Consider the following 23,737-nt stretch of genomic DNA (forward strand, 5'->3'; position numbering starts at 1 on the left):
TTAACTTTTGTCTTGTGCAGCCAACAGATTATGTTGAAGGCCCAGATGGAAAGTATGACTGATCAGTCCATTGAACATTGTAGAAGCTGTAACACAACGTTTTATTGTGTTATCAAAAACAGAACACGAAAATTTGCTGATATGTATGTCACCTTCCAGTACTTATAGTTTCTTCCAAAATTCTGGTTTTCCTGTAGTACTGTTGTCATCATGATTTGAAGCCTAGTCAGGCAGTAGTAGCTGACCAAGACACACAGCAACAGGGAAGTAACTGTTTTGTTACATTTACGAGTTCCTAACCAGGAGCGAATTTTATTGTATCATCTGTGCTCTTTAATAGTTTAGTTTCTTGAGTTTCTGCATGTAAATTTAATATCTAATAGCCACAGTTCTCACATTTTCATTTGCACCGGAAAGTAAAGTGACTTTGTGACATATTACAAGTTCCTAATCGGGAAAATTATTTAGTTTCACCTGAGTGCTTTGGTAGTTAGGTTTTTGAATATCTGCGTATTACTAGACACAGTTCATGGCGTTTTCCTCAGGGACTACAGTAGAGTTGCGTAGCACATGCCGATAGTCTGTTTATCTGCATAGTTTAGTTTACCGTGGTCTCTAGTATGGTCAGGGACTGCAATTGCTGTGTGCGGATGTGAGCCGAGTTGGTGACACTTCACTCTCAGCTTCAGGCTGTGATAGCTTTGGTTACACAGCTTGAGGCTGCAGTGGGTGGGCACCACTGTTGTGGGCCGGCCGTGGGGATCTAATGGACGTCCAGCTCGTCAGAGTCCTCTGATCGGTCCTCACCGGTGGCCAACCCAGTTGCTGCTTGCACTGAGGCTGACCCCTCGCCTGTGGTTGAGTGGGATGTTGCCCCAGGGCAAAGAAGGCGGCAAAAGACTTCCCAGGCGGCCGCACGTAAGGCCTCCCCGGTTTTCCTGACTAACAAGTTCCAGGTGCTGTCTGTGGCTGACGCTGTCGCTGAGCCAGATACTGTCGCCTGTCCTGTTTGAGAAAACCACTCAGCCTGCAAGATACGGGCAGTCATTGAGGGTGGGATTATTGGTAGTTGGCTGACAAGAAGGGTAGGAAAACCAATGTGCACTCTGTGTTCTTACCAAGTGGAGTCATACCAGATGTGGAAAGGGTCCTCCCAGATGCCATGAAGAGCACAGGGTGCAGCCAACTGCAGGTGGTTGCTCATGTCGGTACCAATGATATGTGTTACTTTGGATCAGAAGAGTTTCTCTCTGGTTTCGAGTGGCTAACAGAAGTGGTAAAGGCTGCCAATCTCGCTTGCAAGATGAAAGCAGAGCCGACCATTTGCAGCATAGTCGACAGGACCGATTGCGGACCTCTGGTACAGAGCCAAGTGGAGGGTCTGAATCAGAGGCTCAGATGGTTCTGCGACCATGTAGGCTGCAGATTCCTCGACTTACGCCAAAGGGTGGTTGGGTTTCGGGTTCCGCTGAATAAGTCAGGTGTCCACTATACGCAGAAGGCAGCTGCATGGGTAGCAGGGGCTGTGTGGCGTGGACTGGGCTGTTTTTCTAGGTTAGATGGTCTTGGGAAGACACAAGAAGGGCTTCAATCACAAAAGGTGCAGGCTGAACACAGGAAGAACGTAGATACAGGAACCATTGGTATAACAGTTGTAAATTGTCGTAGCTGTGTTGGGTAAGTACCAGAGCTCCAAGAGCTAATAGAAAGCACTGATGCTCAAATCGTTGCCGTTCCTTATCTATATAAACAAATTGAGAGACAATCTGGGCAGCCGACTTTGGTTGTTTGCAGATGACGCTGTCATTTATCAACTAATAAAGTCATCAGAAGATCAAAACAAACTGCAAAACGATTTAGAAAAGATATCTGAATGGTGCGAAAAGTGGCTGTTGACCCTAAATAACAAAATGTGTGAGGTCATCCACATGAGTGTTAAAAGGAACTTGTTAAACTTCCATTACACGATAAATCAGTCTAATCTAAAAGCCATAAATTTAAATAAATACCTAGATATTACAATTATGAACAACCAAAGACTGCATTTTATTTGCTGGACGCTTAGAAAATGTAATAGACCTACTAAGGAGACTGCCTACACTACGCTTGTCGTCCCCTTTAAGAATACTGCTGCGCGGTGTGGGATCCTTACCAGATAGGACTGATGGAGTACATCGAAAAAGTTCAAAGAGAGGCAGCATGTTTTGTATTATCGCAAAATATGGGGCAGAGTGTCACAGAAACAATACAGGATTTGGGCTGGATATCATTAAAAGAAAGGCGTTTTTCATTGCGTCAGAATCTTGTCATGGAATTCCAATCACCAACTTTCTCCTCTGAATGCGAAAATATATTGTTGACACCGACCTACTTAGGGAGGAACGATCACCTGGATAAAATAAGGGAAATCAGAGCTCTTACGAAAAGATATAGGTGTTCATTCTTTCTGCGTACTATACGATATTGAAATAATAGAGAATTGTGAAGGTGGTTCGATGAACCCTTTGCGAGGCACTTAAACGTGATTTGCAGAGTATCCATGTAGATGTAGATGTACTTCAGAAGCAGCAGCCACTCTAATGAGAAATTTACCTTGTCTTGATCTTGTAAGAATCACTTCTATGATATCATGCACAGTAAACACACTGTCCTGTTTCCCTAGTTTCCTTTTTATACTACTGAAGTCCCTACTGCAGGGTAAAAAGCTGCAGCCTATGGCTGGAAATTGATATTGAATTTGTTGAATTTTCTGTTCTTGGTTAAGTACAACAGAAATCCACTAAGAGTGTGATTCTTGTTCTGAGCTCAGTAGTTGTCTGAGAATAGATGAAGTTTGGTATGTGTTTATATATACTCTTGGAAGTACTCATTGTACTACCACTAATCAGTAAACATTACTACCAGCCTAAAATGCAGTGCAGCAGTATACATCAGTCAATACAATTGCAGCGTATTGTTTACCTGTGGACACTACTGGTGATGCTTTCTAGGGATGCAAGTAGAAAGCATTAAATGATTTGCACTATTGTCAGTGCTGATGTCCACAGCTCGTGGTCTAGTGGCTAGCATTGCTGCCTCTGGATCATGGGGTACTGGGTTCGATTCCCAGCCGGGTTGAGGATTTTTCTCTGCCTGTGGACTGGGTGTTTGTGTTTTCCTCATCATTTCATCATCATCATCATCAACATCATCATCATTCATGACAGTTGCTAGATTGGATTGAGTGAAACTTTGGACATTGTAAAAATTGGGACTCTGTACGGGCACTGATGATCGCACAGTTGAGCACCCCACAAATCAAACATCATCAGTGCTGATATCTAAGCTTTATTTTCAAAGGGTCATGATTCATGGCTATAGAATGTGCACTAACTGATGGAACAATACACTTTTCACGTCAGTTCATGCAGTTACAAATGCTGCAGTAGCAAACTCACAGCAAGTGTCTGTTGCCCTTTTAAAAATATGTTTTTCATGTGGGGTATGGGAGAGATCCCTCTAACTGCTGGATCTGTGCAAATATCAGCTTTAATGACACTATTTCACATAGTTTTAATCTGTGAATGGGTAACATTAAAAAGTTTTGGATGAATCAGATTGCATAGTAGTATTCATAAGCCAATAAGCAATCAATACAACTTTCGTAATATACAGGTTTTCTGTTAAAACCAGCTGCGATGGAGAAAAGAAAACATTGTTGTGTATACAATTTTTGTTTAAGATTACGTACATTGAGAAACATTATCTGTGGGAGAAACCGTTTGCCTAGTGGTTTAAATGTCCTGCTGTCATAGTTAAAACTGATTGCATGAAAGAAAATGAAACAGCACATTTTCACACCACAGCATTTTCTTTCTTGCGATTTGTTTTAACAGAAAACGTATTCATTGGTGTTTAAAAAATATATAGCATATGTGCGTCCAAATGTTTATAATATCGTAGAAAAATTTGAAATGAATTGGTCAAGAACTTCTCGAGATATTTGCTAACAATGTTTCCCCTTTTTTATCTTAGCATAGATGTGCAGCTACTTTGATCTTATTATTTAGGAATAAAGGAGACAACTAACCGAAAGGCAGAAGTGCTATGTCATCGATAGGTATGCAAACAAATGGTACAGAGTGTGGATGGTTTTCAGAATGCACTACCTTTTACAAATGTACCAAAAACGGGCACACTAACACACATACACTCACTCACATGAAAGAAGCCTGTCTCCCTACATTGTGCATGTCCACAGCCAGCTCATTCATTACTCACAGTGAGTGTACTGTGGTGAGGTGGCTGTGTGGTTTGGGGTGGGGTGAGGGATGGAGAGAGGCATCAGGTAGGGATGGGGTCAGGGGGGAAGCATCTAGTGGCTCGTGGGAGAGCGGGCGCTGTCTGTGGGCTACCTAGGGATGCAGGTAGAGGGGAGCAGGTGGCAGATGGCAGGGCACTCAATTTCATAGACTAAGGCATGACATAATAACACACAACTAGCAGATGCGAGGATACAAATTGGGTGGGGGTACTGAGGCAGGGGATGGTCTGTGACACACACACACACACACACACACACACACACACACACAGAAACTATTGAGTGAGGGGAGGGGGTCAGGCCAGGAAGTTTACGGGAGTGAAGGATGTGCTGTAAGGATAGCTCCCATCTGAACAACTCAGAAAAGTGGTGGTACAGGTTGTGAAGCAGCCATTGAAGTCTCGCATGTTGTGTTCTGCTGCCTGTTGTGCCACTGGGTGGTGCACCTCGTTTTTGGCAACAGTTTAGCGGTGGCCATTCATTCTTGTTGAAAGCTGGTTGGTTGTCATACCGATGTAAAACGGTGTGCAGTAGTTGCAGCAAGCTGGTATATAACATGGCTGCTTTCACAGGTGGCCCGACCTCTGATGGAGTAGGATAAACCTGTGATGGTACTGGAATAGATGGTGCTGGGTGGGTGGACTGGGCAGCTCTCGCATCTGTGTCTTCCACTGGGGTATGATCCCTGTGGCAGGGAGTTGGGTGTGGTGGTTGTATAGGGATGGACGAGGATGTTGTGGAGGTTCGGTGGGCAGTGGAGCACCACTATGGGAATGGTTGGAGTATCTTGAGTAGACTGTCCCTCAGTTCAGGGCATGTTGATAGGTAACCAAAGCCCTGACGAAGGACATAGTACAGTCGTTCTAATCCAGGGTGGTATAGGGTGACAAGAGGGGTGCTTCTTTGTGGTTGGCTCTTGGGTTGGATGTGAAGATCAGGTGTATGTGAGGAAGTCCTTCCACTCTGGGGTGGTATTAGCTTCTTTATGGTTGGTTCTTGGGATGGATGTGAGAATCAGGTGTGTTTGGGTAATTGGCATGGGAGATTTGTTTGTGAATTAGGTCTGGAGGGTATTGCCTGTCTGCGAAGACCTTTGTAAGGCCTTCAGAATATTGGGCGAGGGAGTTCTCATCAGTGCAGATGCCTCTTACTCAATTGGCCGGACAGTATGGGAGGGATTTTTTGGTGAGGGAGGGGTGGCAGCTTTCAAAGTGCAGGTACTGTTGGTGATTGGTGAAGTTGGTGTGTATCGAGGTGTGGATGGAGCCATCTGAGAGGAGGAGATGGACATCTAGGAGGGTGGCACAATGGGTGGAGGAGGACCAGGTGAAGTGGATGGGAGAGAAGGTGTTGAGGTTGTGAAGGAATGAGGATGAAAGTGTTCTGGCCTTGAGCCCAGATTATCAAAATGTTGCCAGTAAACCTGAGCCAGACCAGGGGTTTGGGGTTTTGGAAAGCTAAGAATGATTCCTCTAGGTGGTCCATGAAGAGATTTACATAGGAGGATGCCGCACGGGTGCCCATGGCTGTGCCATGAATTTGTTTGTATATCTTCCCTTCAAAGGTGAAGTAGTTAAGGGTTAGACTGTAGTTGGTTAGGTAAATGAGGAATGACGTGGTGTGTTTGGAATCTGTAGGGCATTGGGATAGATAGTGTTCAATTGTGGCAAGGCCATGGGCATGAGGGATGTTGGAGTATGGGGATGTTGCAACAACAATGACGAGTAGTGGACTGGGAGGTAAGGGTGTGCCGATGATGGAGAGCCGTTGCAGGAAGTGGTTGGTATCTTTAATATGGGAAGTGCCCCCACTTGTCACCCAGTACCACACCAGACTGGAATGACTGAAACACAACCTTTGTCAGAGCTTTGATTATCTATCATCATGCCCTGAAATGAGAGACATCCTACCCGAGATACTTCCAACTACTCCCAATATTGGTGTTCCGCCTCCCACCTAAGCTCCACAACATCCTAGTCCATCCCTATGGCACTCCCACCCCCAGTCTCCTGCCACAAGTATCATACCCTCATGGATGACCCCAATGCAGACCTGCCCAATCCACTTACCCAGCCCATCTACTCCAGTCCCGTCACAGGCTTAATGTACATCACCACAGGCTGGGCCACAAGTATAAGCAGCACTGTTATACACCAGCTGTACTGCAAGCACTGCACAATGTTTTACATTAGTATGACAACCAACCATCTTTCAACTAAATTAAATGGCCATCGCTAAACTGTTGCCAAAAACAAGGTGGACCACCCAGTGGCACAACATGCAGCAGAGCACAAACTGCGTGATTTCAATGGCTGCTTCACAGCCTGTGCCATCTGGATCCTCCCCACCATCAGCAGCATTTCAGAGCTGCACAGATGGGAGCTGTTCTTATAGCACATCCTTCGCTCCCAGAACCTTCCTGTTGTGTCTCCACATCAGCTAGTTGTGTGCTGTTATCTTACGCCCTAGTCTATGAAATCACATGCGCAGCTGTTTACCACCTGCCCCTTTACCAACACACCTATCTAGCTTACAGACAGTTCCCCACTCACCCATGAGCCGCTATGCACTCCCCCCCCCCCCCCCTCTCCTTCTCTGCCTCCCACATCTGTCATCCCACCCCACACCGCCACCTAACCATAGTACACTCACAATGGGCGAGAAAAGAGCTGGCAGTTGACAGAGCACAACGTAGGGAGAAAATTGTGTACATGTGAGTGAGTGTGTATGTGTTTGTGTGTGTTTTTCCTACAAGCTTGAAAAAGGAAGAGTAATCCAAAAGCAATGTAAGCTCTGTACCTTTTGTTTGTGTACCTATTGATGACACAGCACTTCTGCCTTTTGTTGAGTCATCTTCTTTATTCCTAAATAATTCAAAATTATCAACCAGAGCTTTCCATACATTATTCTTTTATACTTAGGCACTTTATGTGTACAATTAATTTTTTTGTACAAAAACTTGTTTGTTTACAGTCTGATGAATCTCTACTACTACTACTACTACTACTACTTCTACTACTCGGCTCTACAGCCCTTGGAGGGCCTTGACCTGCATAAAATATGCTGCCATTCTATCCAGTCCATGGCTTTCCGTCTCCGTCCTCTGACACCCAGATTTTCCATGTCTTCTTCAATTCTGTCCATCCATCTCTTTCTGGGATGTAAAACGGTGTGCAGTAGTTACTGCAGGCTGGTATATAACATGGCTGCTTTCACAGATGGCCTGATATCTGATGGAGTAGGATAAACCTGTGACGGTACTGGAATAGATGGTGCTGGGTGGGTGGATTGGGCAGCTCTCACATCTGTGTCTTCCACTGGGGTGTGATCCCTGTGGCAGGGGATTGGGTGTATCTTCCTCCATTCTGACCATGTGTCCTGCGCATTGCAGTCTTCTTATTTTAATGGTAGTGACAGTGTCAGGTTCTTCAAAAAGTTGTTCTGATTCTGCATTTGTACGGATGCGGCAAACTTCTTGATTGTACATTGGGCCGTATATTTTATGCAGAACCTTTCTCTCCCAAATGCTAAGGATCCTTTCCTCATTTGCAGTCATGGTCCATGTTTTGGCACCATACATAACAACTGGTCTTATAATTGTTTTGTAAATGAGGATTTTAGACTTTCGTGATAGAAGTGAACTCCTAAGCATGGGTAGTGTGGCAAAGTAGCATCTGTTGCCTGCTGCTATTCCAGCTTTCATCTCGCTGCTGATGTCATTTGTCTCTGTGATAGTCAATCCAAGGTACTTGAAGTTTCTCACCCTTTCAAACTTCTTGTCAGCTATCCTCAGATTTGGTGGGTTTCACTGGTTGGTCATTGCCATATATTTGGGCTTTTCGACATTGGCTACCAGTTGTTGATAGGCATCAGCCAGCACAGCCGTGTTTCTTGCGAGTAATGCCACATCATCTACGTAGGCCAGGTACTACAGTGAATGATTAAAAATGGTTCCTCCTCTATTTATCTCTATCTGACTTAAGACTTTTTCTAGGCAGAGGTTGAATAGCAGTGAGGAGATATTCTCACCCTGTCTCAGTCCCTTCTTCACTTCCACTTCTCTGGAGATTTCGCCCTGTATTTTTACTTTTCAGTTGATTTCACTGAGGGTCATCACAGTAAGCTTAACGAGCTTCTTAGGTATTCCTGCCTCTTCCATCACATTCCATAATGTCACTCTTGAGATGATATTGTAGGCTTGTTTAAAATCAGTATAAAGCTGATGTATGTTTATTTTATGTTCATAACGTTTTTCAGTGTGAATATTTGGTCAGTTGTTGACTCATTTCTTCTAAAGCCACTCTGATAGTCTCTAATTCTCTCTTCCACATAGGGAGTAAGCCTCCTAGTTAGGATCTTGGAGAACACTTTATTTGTAGTATTTAGCAGGGATATGCCTCGGTAATTCTGGCAGTTTAATTTATCTCCTTTTATATGTATGGGGCACATAATACCCGTTTTACACTCCATTGGCATGCTCTCCTCTTGCCAGATGTTCAGTATTACTTTATGTATTGCTTTCCACAATGCTTCCCCACCATTTTGAGAAGTTCCACCTGGATCTGGTCTTCTCCAGGTGCCCTAATATTTTTTAAGGTCGTAATGGCTTGTATCACTTCCTTCAGATTGGGTTCTGCTGTTAAGACCTCTGGTCCATAATAAGTTATTTCCACCAGTTCTTCTTGTCTAGTCCTTCTACTTCTAGGTTCAGTAACTCTTGGAAGTATTCTACCCATCTGTCGAGTATTTTATTACTCTTTTCTATCAAATCTCCTTCTTTATTTCTACATATATTTGTTCTGGCTTGAAACACAGCCTTTCTTTCTTTAATCTTTTGGTACATTTCACGTACTTGCTTCTCTTATCCTAGCTGTTCAATTTTTTCCAATTTTTTCTTTTCTAGTGCTTTGTTTTTTCTTTCTGCAAACCCTCTTACCTATACTGTGCTTCTCATTATATTCATTCACATTTTCTCTAGCTCTTCTCTGAAATAATCTCATTCATGCTATGTTACGCTCATCAGTTCTTCTCATACTTTCTTCATCAAACCAAACTGCCTTCCTTTGAGCCTGTACATGTCCCAAAACCTCCCCAGCTCCCTCGAGGGTTGCAGTCTTACATTGTTTCCGCATTATTTCTATATGTTCATTTGATGTGTCGGTATTGTTCTTAATCCCCTCTTCTATTTTTGCCTGATACATTCTCCGTATTTCTTCTGACTTTAGCTTATTAATGTCAAAACTTTTCTGTTTGTGGCCTTTTTGTTTATTCAGCAGTGAGATCCTTTGCCTGTTCTTAGGTCTCACTAGATGATGGTCTGAATTGCAGTCAGCTCCATGTTGGCTCCTAACATCCATTACGTCTGATCCATGCCTCCTGTCAATCAATATATGGTCTATCTGATTTCTAGTTTGACCATCTAGTGACATCTATGTTTCTTTGTGTATATTTTTGTGTGGAAACCATGCGCTGCTGACAGTCATGTTTTTACTTATAGCAAAATCTACAACCCGAATTCCATTGTCATTTGACATTTCATGGAGACTATGTCTTCCTATAGCTGGCTGATAATCCTCTTCTTTTCCTGTTTTTGCATTCAAGTCTCTTATTAAGATCTTAACATGTTTAGGAACCTTATCATACAACTGCTCAACTTTGCTATAAAAGTTGTTCTTCTGTTGTTCATCTGCCACCTCTGTGTGTGCACGTACATTTATAATTGTTATGTTGAAAAATTTTCCCCTTAATCTTAATATACACATCTGTTCATTGATTGGTTCGAAGCACATTAAAGCATATTTGTCCTTTAGCGACAACGAAACCTGTACCATAGATATTCGTCCTCCGCCGCTATAGAAGATTGTGAAATTTCCTGAGTCCATTATGTCACTTGCTTTCCACCTAATTTCCTGGAGAGCCAATGGTTTTATACAGTAGTTGTTTACTTGCGTTAGCAGCTGCCGTAGGGCTCCACCTAGGTATAGGCTCCGCACATTCCATTTTCCTATGTACATATCTCTTATCCTTTTTTTGTTTGCTGGGGTCCTCATCAGAATATCTGTCCAGCTTGCTCCTTTGTTAGCATTCACAACAAGTGATTTTTGCAGGGAAAGATTGTTACTCTTCTGCCCAACCATTTGAGGGGTTGCCTCTTGCAGCTTGCCGGGTAGCTAGTTCCATTTTCAGGGGAACATCCTTAGCCTTTGTAGATCCCTCTACTGACTGCAAGGCAGCAGTTGATGGTTGGGGGCTCCTCTGTCTTTCTTCCAAGCCATTGGCTCTCATACCTGCTGGTTTTGGTCCATCCCAGGTAATTTTATTTCCCTGGTACCCTCTATATCTGGAGGATGTTCCCCTATCCGCTACTTGGGGAGGCGCCCAATGGGGGACCAGCAACCCCACATGGGGATGAATCTCAACGACAATTGGAAAACTTTTTTAGTTAAATATTGGCTTAACTTGTTGTGATACCTCTAGCTTTTTCTTATTATAAACCATCCTTTAATGACAGAACTATGAACAATATGTCTTGGAGTTAGTAAATGTATTTTCAACATTTGGTGATTACAATCACAGTTTTGAATCGTGGAGCTATTATGATCTGTATATGGGCTCTAAGTATCAGTGAAACTTTATGTCTAGACTAAGATATAAAGGGGAAACATTGGTAGTAATTGTCTTGAGAAGTTCGTGATAAATTTGCTTCAGATTTGTACATGATATTCTAATGATCATTTGGATGGACATAAGCTACATATTTTTTGACAACAGTGTGTACAAAGTGTATAGCAAAAGTTTCATTGTACATGCACTCCATTGTCTGTCTGTGTATGCCACAACTCACTCTGTGCCCATTTGTGTAACAAAAGCTTTGCTGTTTGAAGAACATTAATGTTGCAGTTGCTCTTTACGGAACCACACTAACAAATTTAGTCTTGTTATTGTGTAGTTTTAATAAACTTGATTTGTTGAAATGTAAAAGTTTAAAAACTGTCAGTAGCCATTCAGAAAAATGTTTTTTAATGCACAGATGCTAACTCCTGGAGTGCAGTTGTTGAAATAATAAGCCTTTTTCATTAACAGACTACAGTTCTCTATCAAATCTTAACAAATGAGCTGTCTTTATTGTGGTGCGTTTTGTACTTTTAATGTTAATGTATTTTCCCATTTGTTATGTCCATAAGTTGAGAGCAACGGACAAGAAGAGCAGATGGACAGTACTGTTTCAGAGGCAGATAAAGATAACAGAGTTTCTGAAGGACCTACAGAACCTGATGGAGCAGTTCCTGGTCCTAGCAGGGTGCAAGACGACATCCCAGCAGATGGTAGGCTTAACTGTGAAATCGAGCCATCATAAAATGTGAGATATTGCAGCTGATGTTTAATGCAAGTGCTATTTACAGGTCAGCCACAAGCTTTTGCTGATGGTGAAGATGAGTACAATGACAGTGATGATGATGATCTCTTGCTTAATGCTAGTAGAAGGTACGGATCTGAAGTATTATATGCCTCTCCTTTTACCCTCCACTTTGAGAGATAAATTACACCTTAATAAATTATGTTTCATAAAGGTGAATCAGTGTAATGTAATTTGTTTTTGTTTGTTTCAAAAGTAGGAAAATACGCTAAGCCTTTCTTAATCAGTAAATCACTGATGTGAGCTCTGAAATTTGCTATGCTGGGCACAGTTATGATCAAAGCAAAATGAAATTTGTTTTCAAACACCGTCTGGTCAGGAATATTTGTAAAATCTACTCTGTCTAAATTGTTTTCGGCTGAAGGATCTATGGAACAGAAAGTTCTTATTTGATCCTTCTATTGGCCATGAGATTTAGTTGTAGAAGTAACTGGTAACTTCAGAGAAAACCTTCATACATTTGTACGTGTATTTCCAATTCTGATGGAAAAGTTGAAAGAGATTTTAATCAACCTACAGTTGATTGCCAAAATTGACAACTTCATGAGTGACTGACAAGAGGAACCTTTATGCTATAAAAGCTTTCTGTGAAAGTTGCATAGAATAGTTGCTTTGGAACCTACCCTTGATGGGAATATACTAGACTTGAAGGCAACAAAAAGAACCAGTATCTGAGAATGTTCGCAAAGAGACTGGGATTAGTGATCACAGTATTGTGTAATAACTATAAGCACCAGCATGCAAAGATCTAGAAAAGTCCACAAGTTTAGTGAAATGGATGAAGGAAGTCACTTCATTTCGTAGACACAAATTAGAATCATTTGATATGGGCAGTGAACATGTGGAGCAACTGTCTCTAAGGTCAACCAAATTTTGACCAGGCTGTAGAAAACTATGTATCTACCTTAGAATAATTAGAAATGTTGGAGATATTCCTTGATATACAGATTATACCAGAAAGAATCTTAAGAAATGGCACCTACAATATACTAAGTACAAAACAAAGCATATGTCCACAAATAGGCAGATGTGAATTAAAATGCGCTTGCCTGCTGGGAGGGCAATGTCTACCTTATTAATGTACTGTAAGAATGCTTGTTACGAAACCTTAAGAAATTTTAGTTGTTTGTTAATACTATAAGTGCCGCCAAAAAACAAGTGTTCAGACACTTGGATAAAACAGGTAAAAACAAAAAACTGAGTTGTGTCCTCAAAATGTTCCTTCACATAGGAAAATCAAGGAATGTTGCCATCATTCAATAGCTGTGCTGCTGTTGAGATGAGCAACCTGGTAATCATGACTAGTGGTGTTGAAACAGAGCTGAAATTGCTAAAAATCAATGAGGCCCCAGTGCATGTAAATTAGAGGTCGCATCCATCTATAAAAAAGGAAATAGAACTGCTCCACATAATTATTGCCCTCTCCTCAAATGATGTCCTCCGTGCCACAGATAGAGGAAATCAAGTTGATTTAATGTTTCTAGACTTTAAAAAAAAATTTTAAACCACTACCACAGTGACACCTTCTAAGGAAGATATGGTCCAGGTTTGCAGTATTTTAAACATTTCTTGACTGCAATAGGTAGCAGCATAGATCTTCATTACTGAAATATTATAATTACACTGAAGTACCAAAGGAACTGGTACAGACATGTGTATTCAGAGATATGTAAACAGGCAGAATATGGCACTGTTGTCGGCAACTCCTATATAATACAAAAAGCGTATGGTGCAGTTGTTACATTGGTTACTGCTGCTACAATGGCTGGTTATCAAGATTTGAGTGAGTTTGAATGTGGTGTTGTAGTCATGGCATGACTGATGGGACACAGCATCTCCGAGGTAACGATGAAGTGGGGATTTTCCCATACAACCGTTTCACGAGTGTACCACGAATGTCAGGAAACCAGTAAAACATCCAGTCTATGACATCGCTGCAGCTGGTAAAAGATCCTGCAAGAATGGTCCAACGACGATTGAAGAGAATTGTTCAACATGTCAGAAGTGCAACCCTTCCACAAATTGCTGCGGATTTCAATGCTGGACCATCAACAAGTGTCAGCGTGTGAATCATTCAATGAGACATCATTGATATGGGCTTTCGGAGCTGATGGCTGCACAACAAAAAGCTTTACGCCTTGCCTGGGTCCATCAACACTGACATTGGACTGTTGATGACCGGACACATGTTGCCTGGTCAGATGAGACTCGTTTCAAATTGTATTGAGTGAATGGACATGTACCTCATGAATCCGTGGACCGTGTATGTCAGCAGGGAACTGTTCAGGCTGGTGGAGGATCTATGATAGTGTGGGGCATGTGCAGTTGGAGTAATATGGGACCCCTGATATGTCTAGATACGACTCTGACAGGTGACATGAATGTAGGCGCCCTGTCTGATCACCTGCATCCATTCATGTCCATTGTGCATTCTGACGAACTTTGGCAATTCCAGCATGACAATGCAACACCCCACACATCCAGAATTGCCACAGAGTGGCTCCAGGAGCACGTTTCTGAGTTTAAACACTTCCACTGGACACTAAACTCCCCAGACACGAACATTATTGATCATATCTGGAGTGCCGTGCAACGTGCTGGTCAGAAAGGATCTCCACCCCCTTGTAGACTTACAGATTTATGGACAGCTCTGCAGGATTAACTATGTCAATTCCCTCCAACACTACTTCATGCCACAACATGTTGCACCACTTCTGCATGCTCACGTGGGCCTTACATGATATTAGGCAGGTGTTCCAGTTTCTTTGGTTCTTAAGTGTATATACAGGGCAGTCAAAAACAGTCCGAATGAGTTGTAACGGTATTGGAGGAGAGGTTGTGCTGAGAAATAATTGTTAAGAAAAACATTCTGTACATTGTGCCATCTGAAATTTACAGTATTTAGTGTTGAAGCTGACCAATCAGGTCATAGTGCATGCAAATTCAGGCACCTACCAGAGATGTATTCTTCGTTCAGTTTCATTGAATTAAACAAATGAAGCTTTGCTCACCTAGCTTAAATCTATTACTTCTGAAGAAGTCACATTTCAACTGGTAATGAGCATTAGAGTAAGTGGTAATTCACGAACCCACAGATATTTGTGCATTACCGCTTTTTAGCACGTGCAGGTACTTGAATTTGCACTCATGTCTACCTGATTCACTAACTCTAAGTCTAAATAACTTGGAAACAGCTCACTGTATCGATTTTTTTCTTGGCAATTGTTTCTCAGCACATCCTCCCATGCAACACCCTTGTAACCTTTTCAGACAGCTTCTGATCACCCTGTATAGTGTGTGCCAGTGACATGTAATAAGACTATTACAGCTCATGTTACTTGTCAATGACATAGGAGACCATGTTAACTGTAATCTCAGACTCTGGTACATAATGCAGTTATTCAATAATAATTTAGTTCTCGTGCAATTTTTTTATTTTTAATTTTTTAATTTTTATTTTTTTTTATCTTGCTGGTTCAGTGCTGCAATCTGCTGATGGCTGAGGACTGACAGAAATAGTAGTACAAATATCATTATTGTGCTGACAGTGGTGGCTGTGATTACTTTGTGAACAAGATTGTTGAGTTTTCCCTCTATCAGTATACAGTAATAGATAGCCAAGTCTTTAAGTCAGTAACACTGTTTTTTATTTTCTTGTATGTGTTGCTTACTGTTTCTGTTTTAACAAAGAAGTACCGTCTTCTCTTCATCAGTGTAAGAACAGGTAGCCATGTATAAAAGCAAAATTATAACTATCTTTTCTATTATTTCATTATGTTCGTCAGTGTTAATGGTAATTTTATGCAGATTTCAGCTGCAGTATGCAGTCCCTAAAGAAGCTAGGATAGCAAACACCATACAATATGTAATACCTTAAGAGCCGCATTGAAAGATTATGTGAAATCTTACCCTCAGTCATGGTATTCACAGAAGAAAATGTGCACTTACTGTACAATATATTAATATGATGAACTATCAAAGGAAAAAATATACATACATAAATACAAGTGAATAAAATATTGTGATAATGAATGTTGTCAGTTCACGTATTGCTCTGGACATTTGGAAAAAATATAGATACATAAATACAACTGAATAAAATATTTTGATAACGAATGTTGTCAGTTCGTGTATTGCTCTGGACATTTTGATGTTATACCATCATGGTTTAGCATTGATTTGCAGTAGTATTATTATTTGATAACTAAATCCATTACACACAAATAAATTTCATACTATATATGTTTCCACAAAATACTTCTTCATTGATTTGTACAGATCTAAGTTTTGGTTCTTCTTATGTTGGCAAGAACCCCAAAAGAGAGAACACCACCTTGATCATATGGAATGTTTAGACAAATTTACATTTTGCATCCATGGTTTTTGAAATCATAGATTTTTAAGTATAAGTAAGTTAATATAGATGATCTAGGGACCCACAGGATAGGAAAGTGGCGAGAAATTTATTGTGTTTTTATTTTTACAAGAACCGCATGTTTGCCCAGTTGAAAAATAAACTTACTTCTTATACAAATAAGCTACTGAAATGAAAAGAGTTATAGCTTTGACTCCAAAAACTGCTTTTCCGGTCCGTAATTACAAATGTTCTTCAGTCCCATACGTGTTGGTCATGTAAAAATGATAGAGTTTAAATTAGGGCCAGAAGAGACTACACAGAGGCACATAAGCAGTCATTTTCCCATGCTCCATCCGTGAATGGGATAGAGAATAACCTTAATACAATTGCAATATGTAATACCCTATGTCACATACTTCTTAATGTTTCATATAGGTTGTACGTGGATGTAAATGTAGTTTAATATTTGCCTTGTTCCTGATAATGAATTTCCCTTATTCTTGCGAACGAAACTGATAGCAGTATCATGTCTTGTATAGGTTAGTCTTCTATCAACTTCTTGCCAATCATGCTGAGACACTTCACGTCTTCTTTCAGTGTTTGTAGGATATTTAGTTTTGAGCATTATAAAGTTTATCTTGGCTGGATTCCATTATAATACATATTGCAGCTTCAGCTGTTCTACTTATACCAATAACAGCACCTTTTCTCTGTTTTACATTGAAACTCTAATCCTATGACAGCAACTTATAGTCCTGTGACAGCACAGAAAGCTCTTCTGGGATACAGAGTGAGATAAATCTGTTTTTCATGACTTCCCTAAAGCGGTTGATGCAAATGTTGGGATGGTTTCTTAGAAGACCAGTGACTGATTTACTATACTATCCTTATCAGTCAGTGTTTGTGCTTCATGTCTAGTGATTGTGCTGTCATCTCGACATTAAACTATAATCTTCCTCATCTCTTTTGAGGTATATGTCATGTTAATAAGTGTGTACTTACTTTATATTGAGCAGCATCCCAAGTAGATGCATTGTGTTTTTGACTGTGCTCAAAGTGAAGAATTTTTGTATAGTAGCTATAAAGAAAGTTGACTTACAACGGTTTAATTATGCAGCGTTATGAAATAATAAAATCTTCTCGGACTTCCAGCCGCATTGGGGGTTAAAATCCCATGAGCTTTCAACCAAATTCTCCTCGGCCATTGTCAAGCAGTAAATGATTGCCATGTTGTGACTTCACTGGTGCACTCTTCCTTGCCCATTGCAGTAATTTTTATGTCCTGCGTACCTTGCGCCCATTTCAGTCTCATGATGGCTGGGTCCCCAGGCTGTGCTGAACCACAATCAATCATCCTTGTTGATGGTGTTCTCAGATATTTTTACTTCAGCCACTTACCACTATCCCAAAATCCCGTAATCCTCATAATGATAGATGTTTCGTTGAATAGAATCTAGTGTCGATTTTCTAAAGTGTGTTCTGCCACAGGTGATTTTTCAGGATAGCATAGGTTTAAGCATCTCTTGTGTTCTGTCTGGCATTGCTCCAGAGTGCACACTATTTGTCCGATAGTAGGAGCCACGCTGATGTAGTATTGTGTACACTCCAGACATTCTAAGCCCTAAATCGTCCTTCACAAGCCTCATGAGGTGTCATATTTTTGCAAGAGGTGTGAACACTGAATGGATGATGTGTCTCTTTAGGAGCCAGCTAATCTTTCCTGACACTATGCTACAGAAAGGCAAAATACAGGTTTCTTGTTCTTTTCTTTGTTTGTGTTTTTCCTGCATGTCTCATCAGGAATAGCCTGTGATACCTCGCAGTGATAGTAACCATTTTCCAGAAAACGTTTTGGAGATGGCTTAGTGCCAGTGGCAGATTTTCAGTGTCTGAGACGACTTTAGCATGGTTGGAGGAGGGTGTTCAGAATGCTACGTTTTTGTGCCAGATGATGGTGGCTAGGAGCGTGCAGACACCAGTATGTGTATGCAGGTTTCCTCTACACTCTGTGGCTGAGATATCCACAGGTTTTCTGGCAAATGAGGATGTCAAGGAAGGGTAATGCACCATCTATCTGTACTTTCATCAGGTGTTCTAAGAATTCTCCTAGTTTGTCATGTCAGTGGAAACAGGTGATAAAAGTGTCATCAGTGTAATGATAAAAGCGACTTGGCTTATATGGAGCCATGTCCAAAGTGATGCCTTCAGATTTCTCCAGAGAAAGGTTGGCTGTGGATAGAGCTAATGAACATCTCATCGCCATGCTGTCCAACTGGTTGAAGTAGTGACCACCGTATAGGAAATACAACATGCCGTCCAACTGGTTGAAATACTGACCACCATATAGGAAGTATGATGGTGTCAATGTGTGCTTAAATGATCCCACAATTGTGCTATCAAATAACTGGGAGAGAAAATCTATGCAGTCTTTGACAAAAACACATGTAAATAGGGGGACAACGTCAAAACTGACAACTATATCACCCTGCCCCACACACAGATGTTTAATATAGTTGATAAAATCATTGGTGTTCTTGATGTGATGCACACAGTCACCTACATGCGGCATAAGGAGGCTGGCCATATGTATTGCCAGTCTGTAAGTTGGTTACCCAACTGTGTCACAATGGAGCAAAGAGGATCTTTGTGGATCTTTGTTAGCCCGTAAAGCATAGTTAGTCCCTGCACCTGAGGGAGAAGATTCTTAAAACAGCCTATTCCATTGATGACTGTTTTTAGGAGCTCTGATATCTTCCTCATTATTCTTGACCTTCAGGTCCCCTGGCAATTTACGGTAGGTATCCTCCTTGAGAATCAACTGAATTTTAGCATCGTAGTCAGCTTTATTCAAAATGGTTGATGCATTGCCTATCTCAGAGAAGTTGTCTAGCTCAGAGAAGTGTAAAGTATTAAAATAATTTGTCATGTCACCTGTCATACCAAATCTTTTTACCAGTGTCAACAGTTGTGCATTCAGTCTGCACTTTGTTGTTTAATTTTTTTAAATATAAATAGGAAAATAAATAGAAAAATAATTGATAGTTAACATTCACTTTTGTACTCCTGTTTCACAGCAATGTCTCCGCTATAGTGTTCGGAAACCTCACAGCTAAATGCGACTGTAGTCCATAGTTTCTGCATTATCTTCTCACACTCCTAGTACTTCAAATGCACCACTTATCAACTTTGATGGAACACCCCTCTTATTAATCAGTTTTACCGTACAGTGGGAAAGCAGAACCTTCTCCAGTTGACTACCTTTCATCTTTTTCTGAAACAAAGAATATACATGCCAAAATGTATTATAGCTCTTCTGAAGGAGTTTCCCACGATCTACTCAACCTACAAAATATCCTGGTTCACCCATTCCTGCTTCAGGCACCGTGCTGTGTGGGCCATAGCCACATGAAAGACAACATTACATGACATCTTGTATGCAGTTACCTGGCACTTCCCATTCCAGCTCTGTCACTGTCCCATCAGCAACAGTGCCACCTGTACAACACTGGTGCTACAGTGTTGTTTTTTATTGTGTTGTGGTAAATAATCAGCTGCCCACCCAGTGGTAGAGACAACATGCACATCTTTAATGGTTGCTTCACAATCCATGCTCTCTCTTTCTCTGTTCTACACTCACATTCAGAGGGATTATGGTTCAAACCGCTGTCGGCACATCCAGATTTAGGTTTTCCATGATTTCCTGAAATTGCTCTGCTGGCTGCTGTGGCTGAGCGGTTCTAGGCACTTCAGTTCGGAACTGCGCTGCTGCTATGGTTGCAGGTTCGAACCCTGTCTCTGGCATGGATGTGTGTGATGTCCTTAGGTTAGTTAGATTTAAATAGTTGTAAGTCTAGGGGACTGATGACCTCAGATGTTAAGTCCCATAGTGCTTAGAGCCATTTTTGAAATTGCTCCAGGTGAATACTGGGATGTTTCCTTGGAAAACAGCATGGCTAATTTCCTTCCCCATCCTTTTGTTATCTGAGCTCATGCATCATCTCTGAACACTGCGCTATCCACGGGACATTAAACTCTAATCTTCCTTCCTTCCTTCTTCAGTTTAACATATAGCCCATGGATCTTCTTCCATAGTTTTCCTCAGTACTGTTCCTCTCCTCCCCTTTTATGATTCTCATCCCTTCTAACCCTCTCTCTTCATCATATCACAGTGTTCAACAAACTGTTACCATTAACCTCTGCCTTCTCCTCTTCCCAGGCTCTAGCACCAGGACAGTGCAGGTCTCTCTCTCTCTCTCTCTCTCTCTCTCTCTCTCTCTCTCTCTCTCTCTCCCCCTCTCCCCCTCCCTCCCCCCCCCCCCCCCCGCCCCCTCCCTCACTGTGTGTGTGTGTGTGTGTGTGTGTGTGTGTGTGTGTGTGTGTGTGTGTTTCAGTACATGGGCACACATACTGCAATTAGAAAAATGGTTCTCTTCAAGGTGGTTAACTTCTGGATACTGGTGAATGTCTTCCCCTGTGTACTGTCTATTTCAGTTATCTGGTAACTACCGACTTCACATATCTGGGATTTGGAGAGAGGTTGATATGAAGGGGGATGGCTGTATGGTAGGCTATTGCCTGTGCTACTCTTATGGCGGACTGGAAGGCAACTCTCATTAGTGACTGGTACACAATAGCACATGGGCAGCTTGTACCCAGGGGTAGTGTTTTCGTGCAGCAAAATGTTAATGCTGCATGGCAGTTCTCTTGTGACTACTGTTTTTGCTGTTAAACTGTGTTCGGTAGATGCTTCTGGCTGATAAACACACACAGTCTGTTGGGCTGGAATTGTCGGCAGCCACACTGTAGGTAACTTGTATAGCCATTGTCCCTGTTCATGCTATAGAGGAAGACAAGGGAGAAACTTCTTAATGATCTCGCATACATGGAGAGATGCAGAGGTCATGGCAGTGTACCAAAATTCCTTTTCTTGCGACCACATTTCGGAACTAGAAGAAAGCAAGTAATATGTTCAGACATGCTAGTCATTCCCTACTAAGGGAAATAATCCATCATCTTTATTCCATCTTAGATTTTAACAGCAGATTGCTACTCAATAACTGTCCATAATTGGCATCCAGGTCATTGGCAACTGGCTGGGAAAACATCAGCAAAGTAACATACAAACAAGCCTTCACATTGAGTGAAGCAGTGAAGAGCTGCCAACAGAGGGAATTTGCGAGGCTCGCATGGGAGGAACAAAGTACGTAGCTGAAGCTGGATACATCTTGCACTGTAGTGATACAGTGATATGGGAATAGCATATACTAGCTGTGGATCTTCTGGTTAGCTTTGACATGAAATCTTTGTTTACTAACATACTATAGCTGAAACCACCAACATCCTACAGTAGCAAGGCAATTACAGATGTGCTGTACAAGAGTTTAAACTTTTCTGTGATGGACCAGTACATACCAACAGAGGACGCTATACAAGGCGTTGAAGTGTCGCTCCAGAAACTGCCTCAAGTAGAACCAGAGAAGATCCGTCAAGAAACAGTGAGATTCCTGCAGCATGCAAAGCCTTCAATGCCAAACATCTCACTTGAAGATAGAATTGTCCTAAGTGAACTCAGTAACAACAAAGATATTGTAATTTTACGGGCAGGCAAAGGTAACGTCACAGAAATATTTGACTCTACATCAAATGGAGCCAAAATGAGCAAGTTGCTGAATAGCCCCATGTACAAAGAACTGAATCATGATTTCACAGTGAAAATAGTGAGACAGATGCAAGCTCTATTCGAGTTTTAGAATCAATGTTGCCACAGCTATGGGGCTCATATTGAATGTTCCATTGTCACCAAGAATTTATGGAGTACCTAAAGTCCACTAGGAAGGCTGTCCTTTGAGGCTGGTTGTCAGTGGGATCAACTTGCCTACAACTGTCTGCCAAAATATTTGCCTCACAAATTACACATCCTGGTTGGTGACTCAGAGTCTTATGTTAAGGGTTCTACGCATTTTGTCCAGCTCATATGGGAACAGCATACACTAGCTGTGGATCTTATGGTTAGCTATGACATAAAATCTTTGTTTGCCAACATACTATAGCTGAAACCACCAACATCCTACTATAGCAAATATCACAGACACGTTTGACATGGTGCAACTGTGCTTTCTGCAGCATATTGTAGTTGGCAGGGCAATTTTTTGTGAGTAGACAGAAGGAATGGCAATGCCCCCCTCCCCCCCCCCCCTTTCACTTATAGCAGCTGACATACTCGTTGAAGCTTTCGAATAGACTGCTCTAAATTGCGCGCCACTGTGCCCAGCTAAGATACATGGATGACAAATCTGTCATATGGCCACATGGGGAAGCAGAACTACGCAGATTTCATGAGCACCTCAATAGCTTGCATAATAACATACAGTTTACATAGGAAATGACACCAACAGGTACCTGCATGCAGATTCACAGCACCATCCAGCATAAAAGAACACTCTGCTATGTACACTGACAGCCTGAGTTCACCACATTACTGAGGCTAAACACAAACAACGTGAACTGAATGAGCTCAAGTCTACTTTCTGTGTGAATCGATACAATAACAGAGACATACAGTGACTTATGAGGTACTGTGAGGGCAAAACCAACAAAGATACAGAAGAAACCCTTCCCGTTGCTCAGCTACCTTATGTGAGAGGCGTCGGCGAATCTGTCGGCAAAGTTCTGCATTTCAGAAGACTCGGACCCATTTTCCAGAGTGGTTACAAATCTGAAATCTGTAGATCCACTAAAGGTTCTGTTGATTTTTTATTTATTTATTATTTACACATCAAGTTCCGTAGGACCAAGTTGAGGAGCAGATCTCCAATGTCATGGAACGTGTCAGCTCATGAAATTACAACATAAAAGTAATAACAGATAAAAATAAAATGTTTATGAACCCAAAAAATGTCCAGCCATAAGTTTACGTAAACACAATCAACAGTATAACATAAGAATCACCTTAATTTTTCAATGAACTCCTCGACAGAATAGGAGGAGTGACGCATGAGGAAACTCTTCAGTTTCGATTTGAAAGTATGTGGATTACTGCTAAGATTTTTGAATTCTTGTGGAAATTTATTGAAAATGGCTGCAGCAGTATATTTTGAGCGGCCAATATCAAAATATCCAGATTAGTGGAAAGGGGTCGACAAGAGGTTCATGAACTTACACCACTTATTTCCCGAACTGCCCATTTCTGAGCCAAAATATCCTTTTAGAATGGGAGTAGTTACCCCAAAATATACTACTATATGACACAAGCAAATGAAAATACACAAAGTAGACTAATTTTTGTGTTGAACAATCACTTACTTCAGATACCATTTGAATAGTAAAAATAGCAGCGTTAAGTCTTTGAACAAGATTCTAAATGTGGGCTTCCCATGACAGTTCACTGTCTATCTGAACACCTAGAAATTTTAATTATTCAGCTTCGCTAATCGTATGTCCATTCAGTGAAATTACAATGTCGGGTTTTGTTGAATAGTGTAGTGAACTTATGTCATGAACTACACTATTTGTAACCAAGCCAATGTTGCAAACAACATCCTACCGAGCCATTGTCATCAGCAAACAGAAATATTTTGGAGTTACCCATAATACTACATGGCATATCATTTATATAAAGGTATCCATCATCTGACTGTACCTCACTTAGACTCCACATCAC

The 23,737-nt window shown here is 41.3% G+C and overlaps 1 protein-coding gene across 2 annotated transcripts in view; it reads left to right on the plus strand.

The window, feature by feature from the left end:
* Positions 1-23,737, plus strand: part of LOC124613679 (DDB1- and CUL4-associated factor 6-like) — a 180,711-nt gene that overhangs the window by 96,073 nt on the left and 60,901 nt on the right. For both annotated transcript variants that reach the window (XM_047142399.1, XM_047142406.1), the window contains exons 10-11: positions 11,488-11,628; positions 11,707-11,788. In XM_047142399.1, the coding sequence (XP_046998355.1) occupies positions 11,488-11,628; positions 11,707-11,788 (223 nt within the window). The remainder of the gene's footprint in view (positions 1-11,487; positions 11,629-11,706; positions 11,789-23,737) is intronic.

Source organism: Schistocerca americana, chromosome 1, assembly GCF_021461395.2.
Source record: "Schistocerca americana isolate TAMUIC-IGC-003095 chromosome 1, iqSchAmer2.1, whole genome shotgun sequence".
Classification (NCBI taxonomy): Eukaryota; Metazoa; Arthropoda; class Insecta; order Orthoptera; family Acrididae; genus Schistocerca; species Schistocerca americana.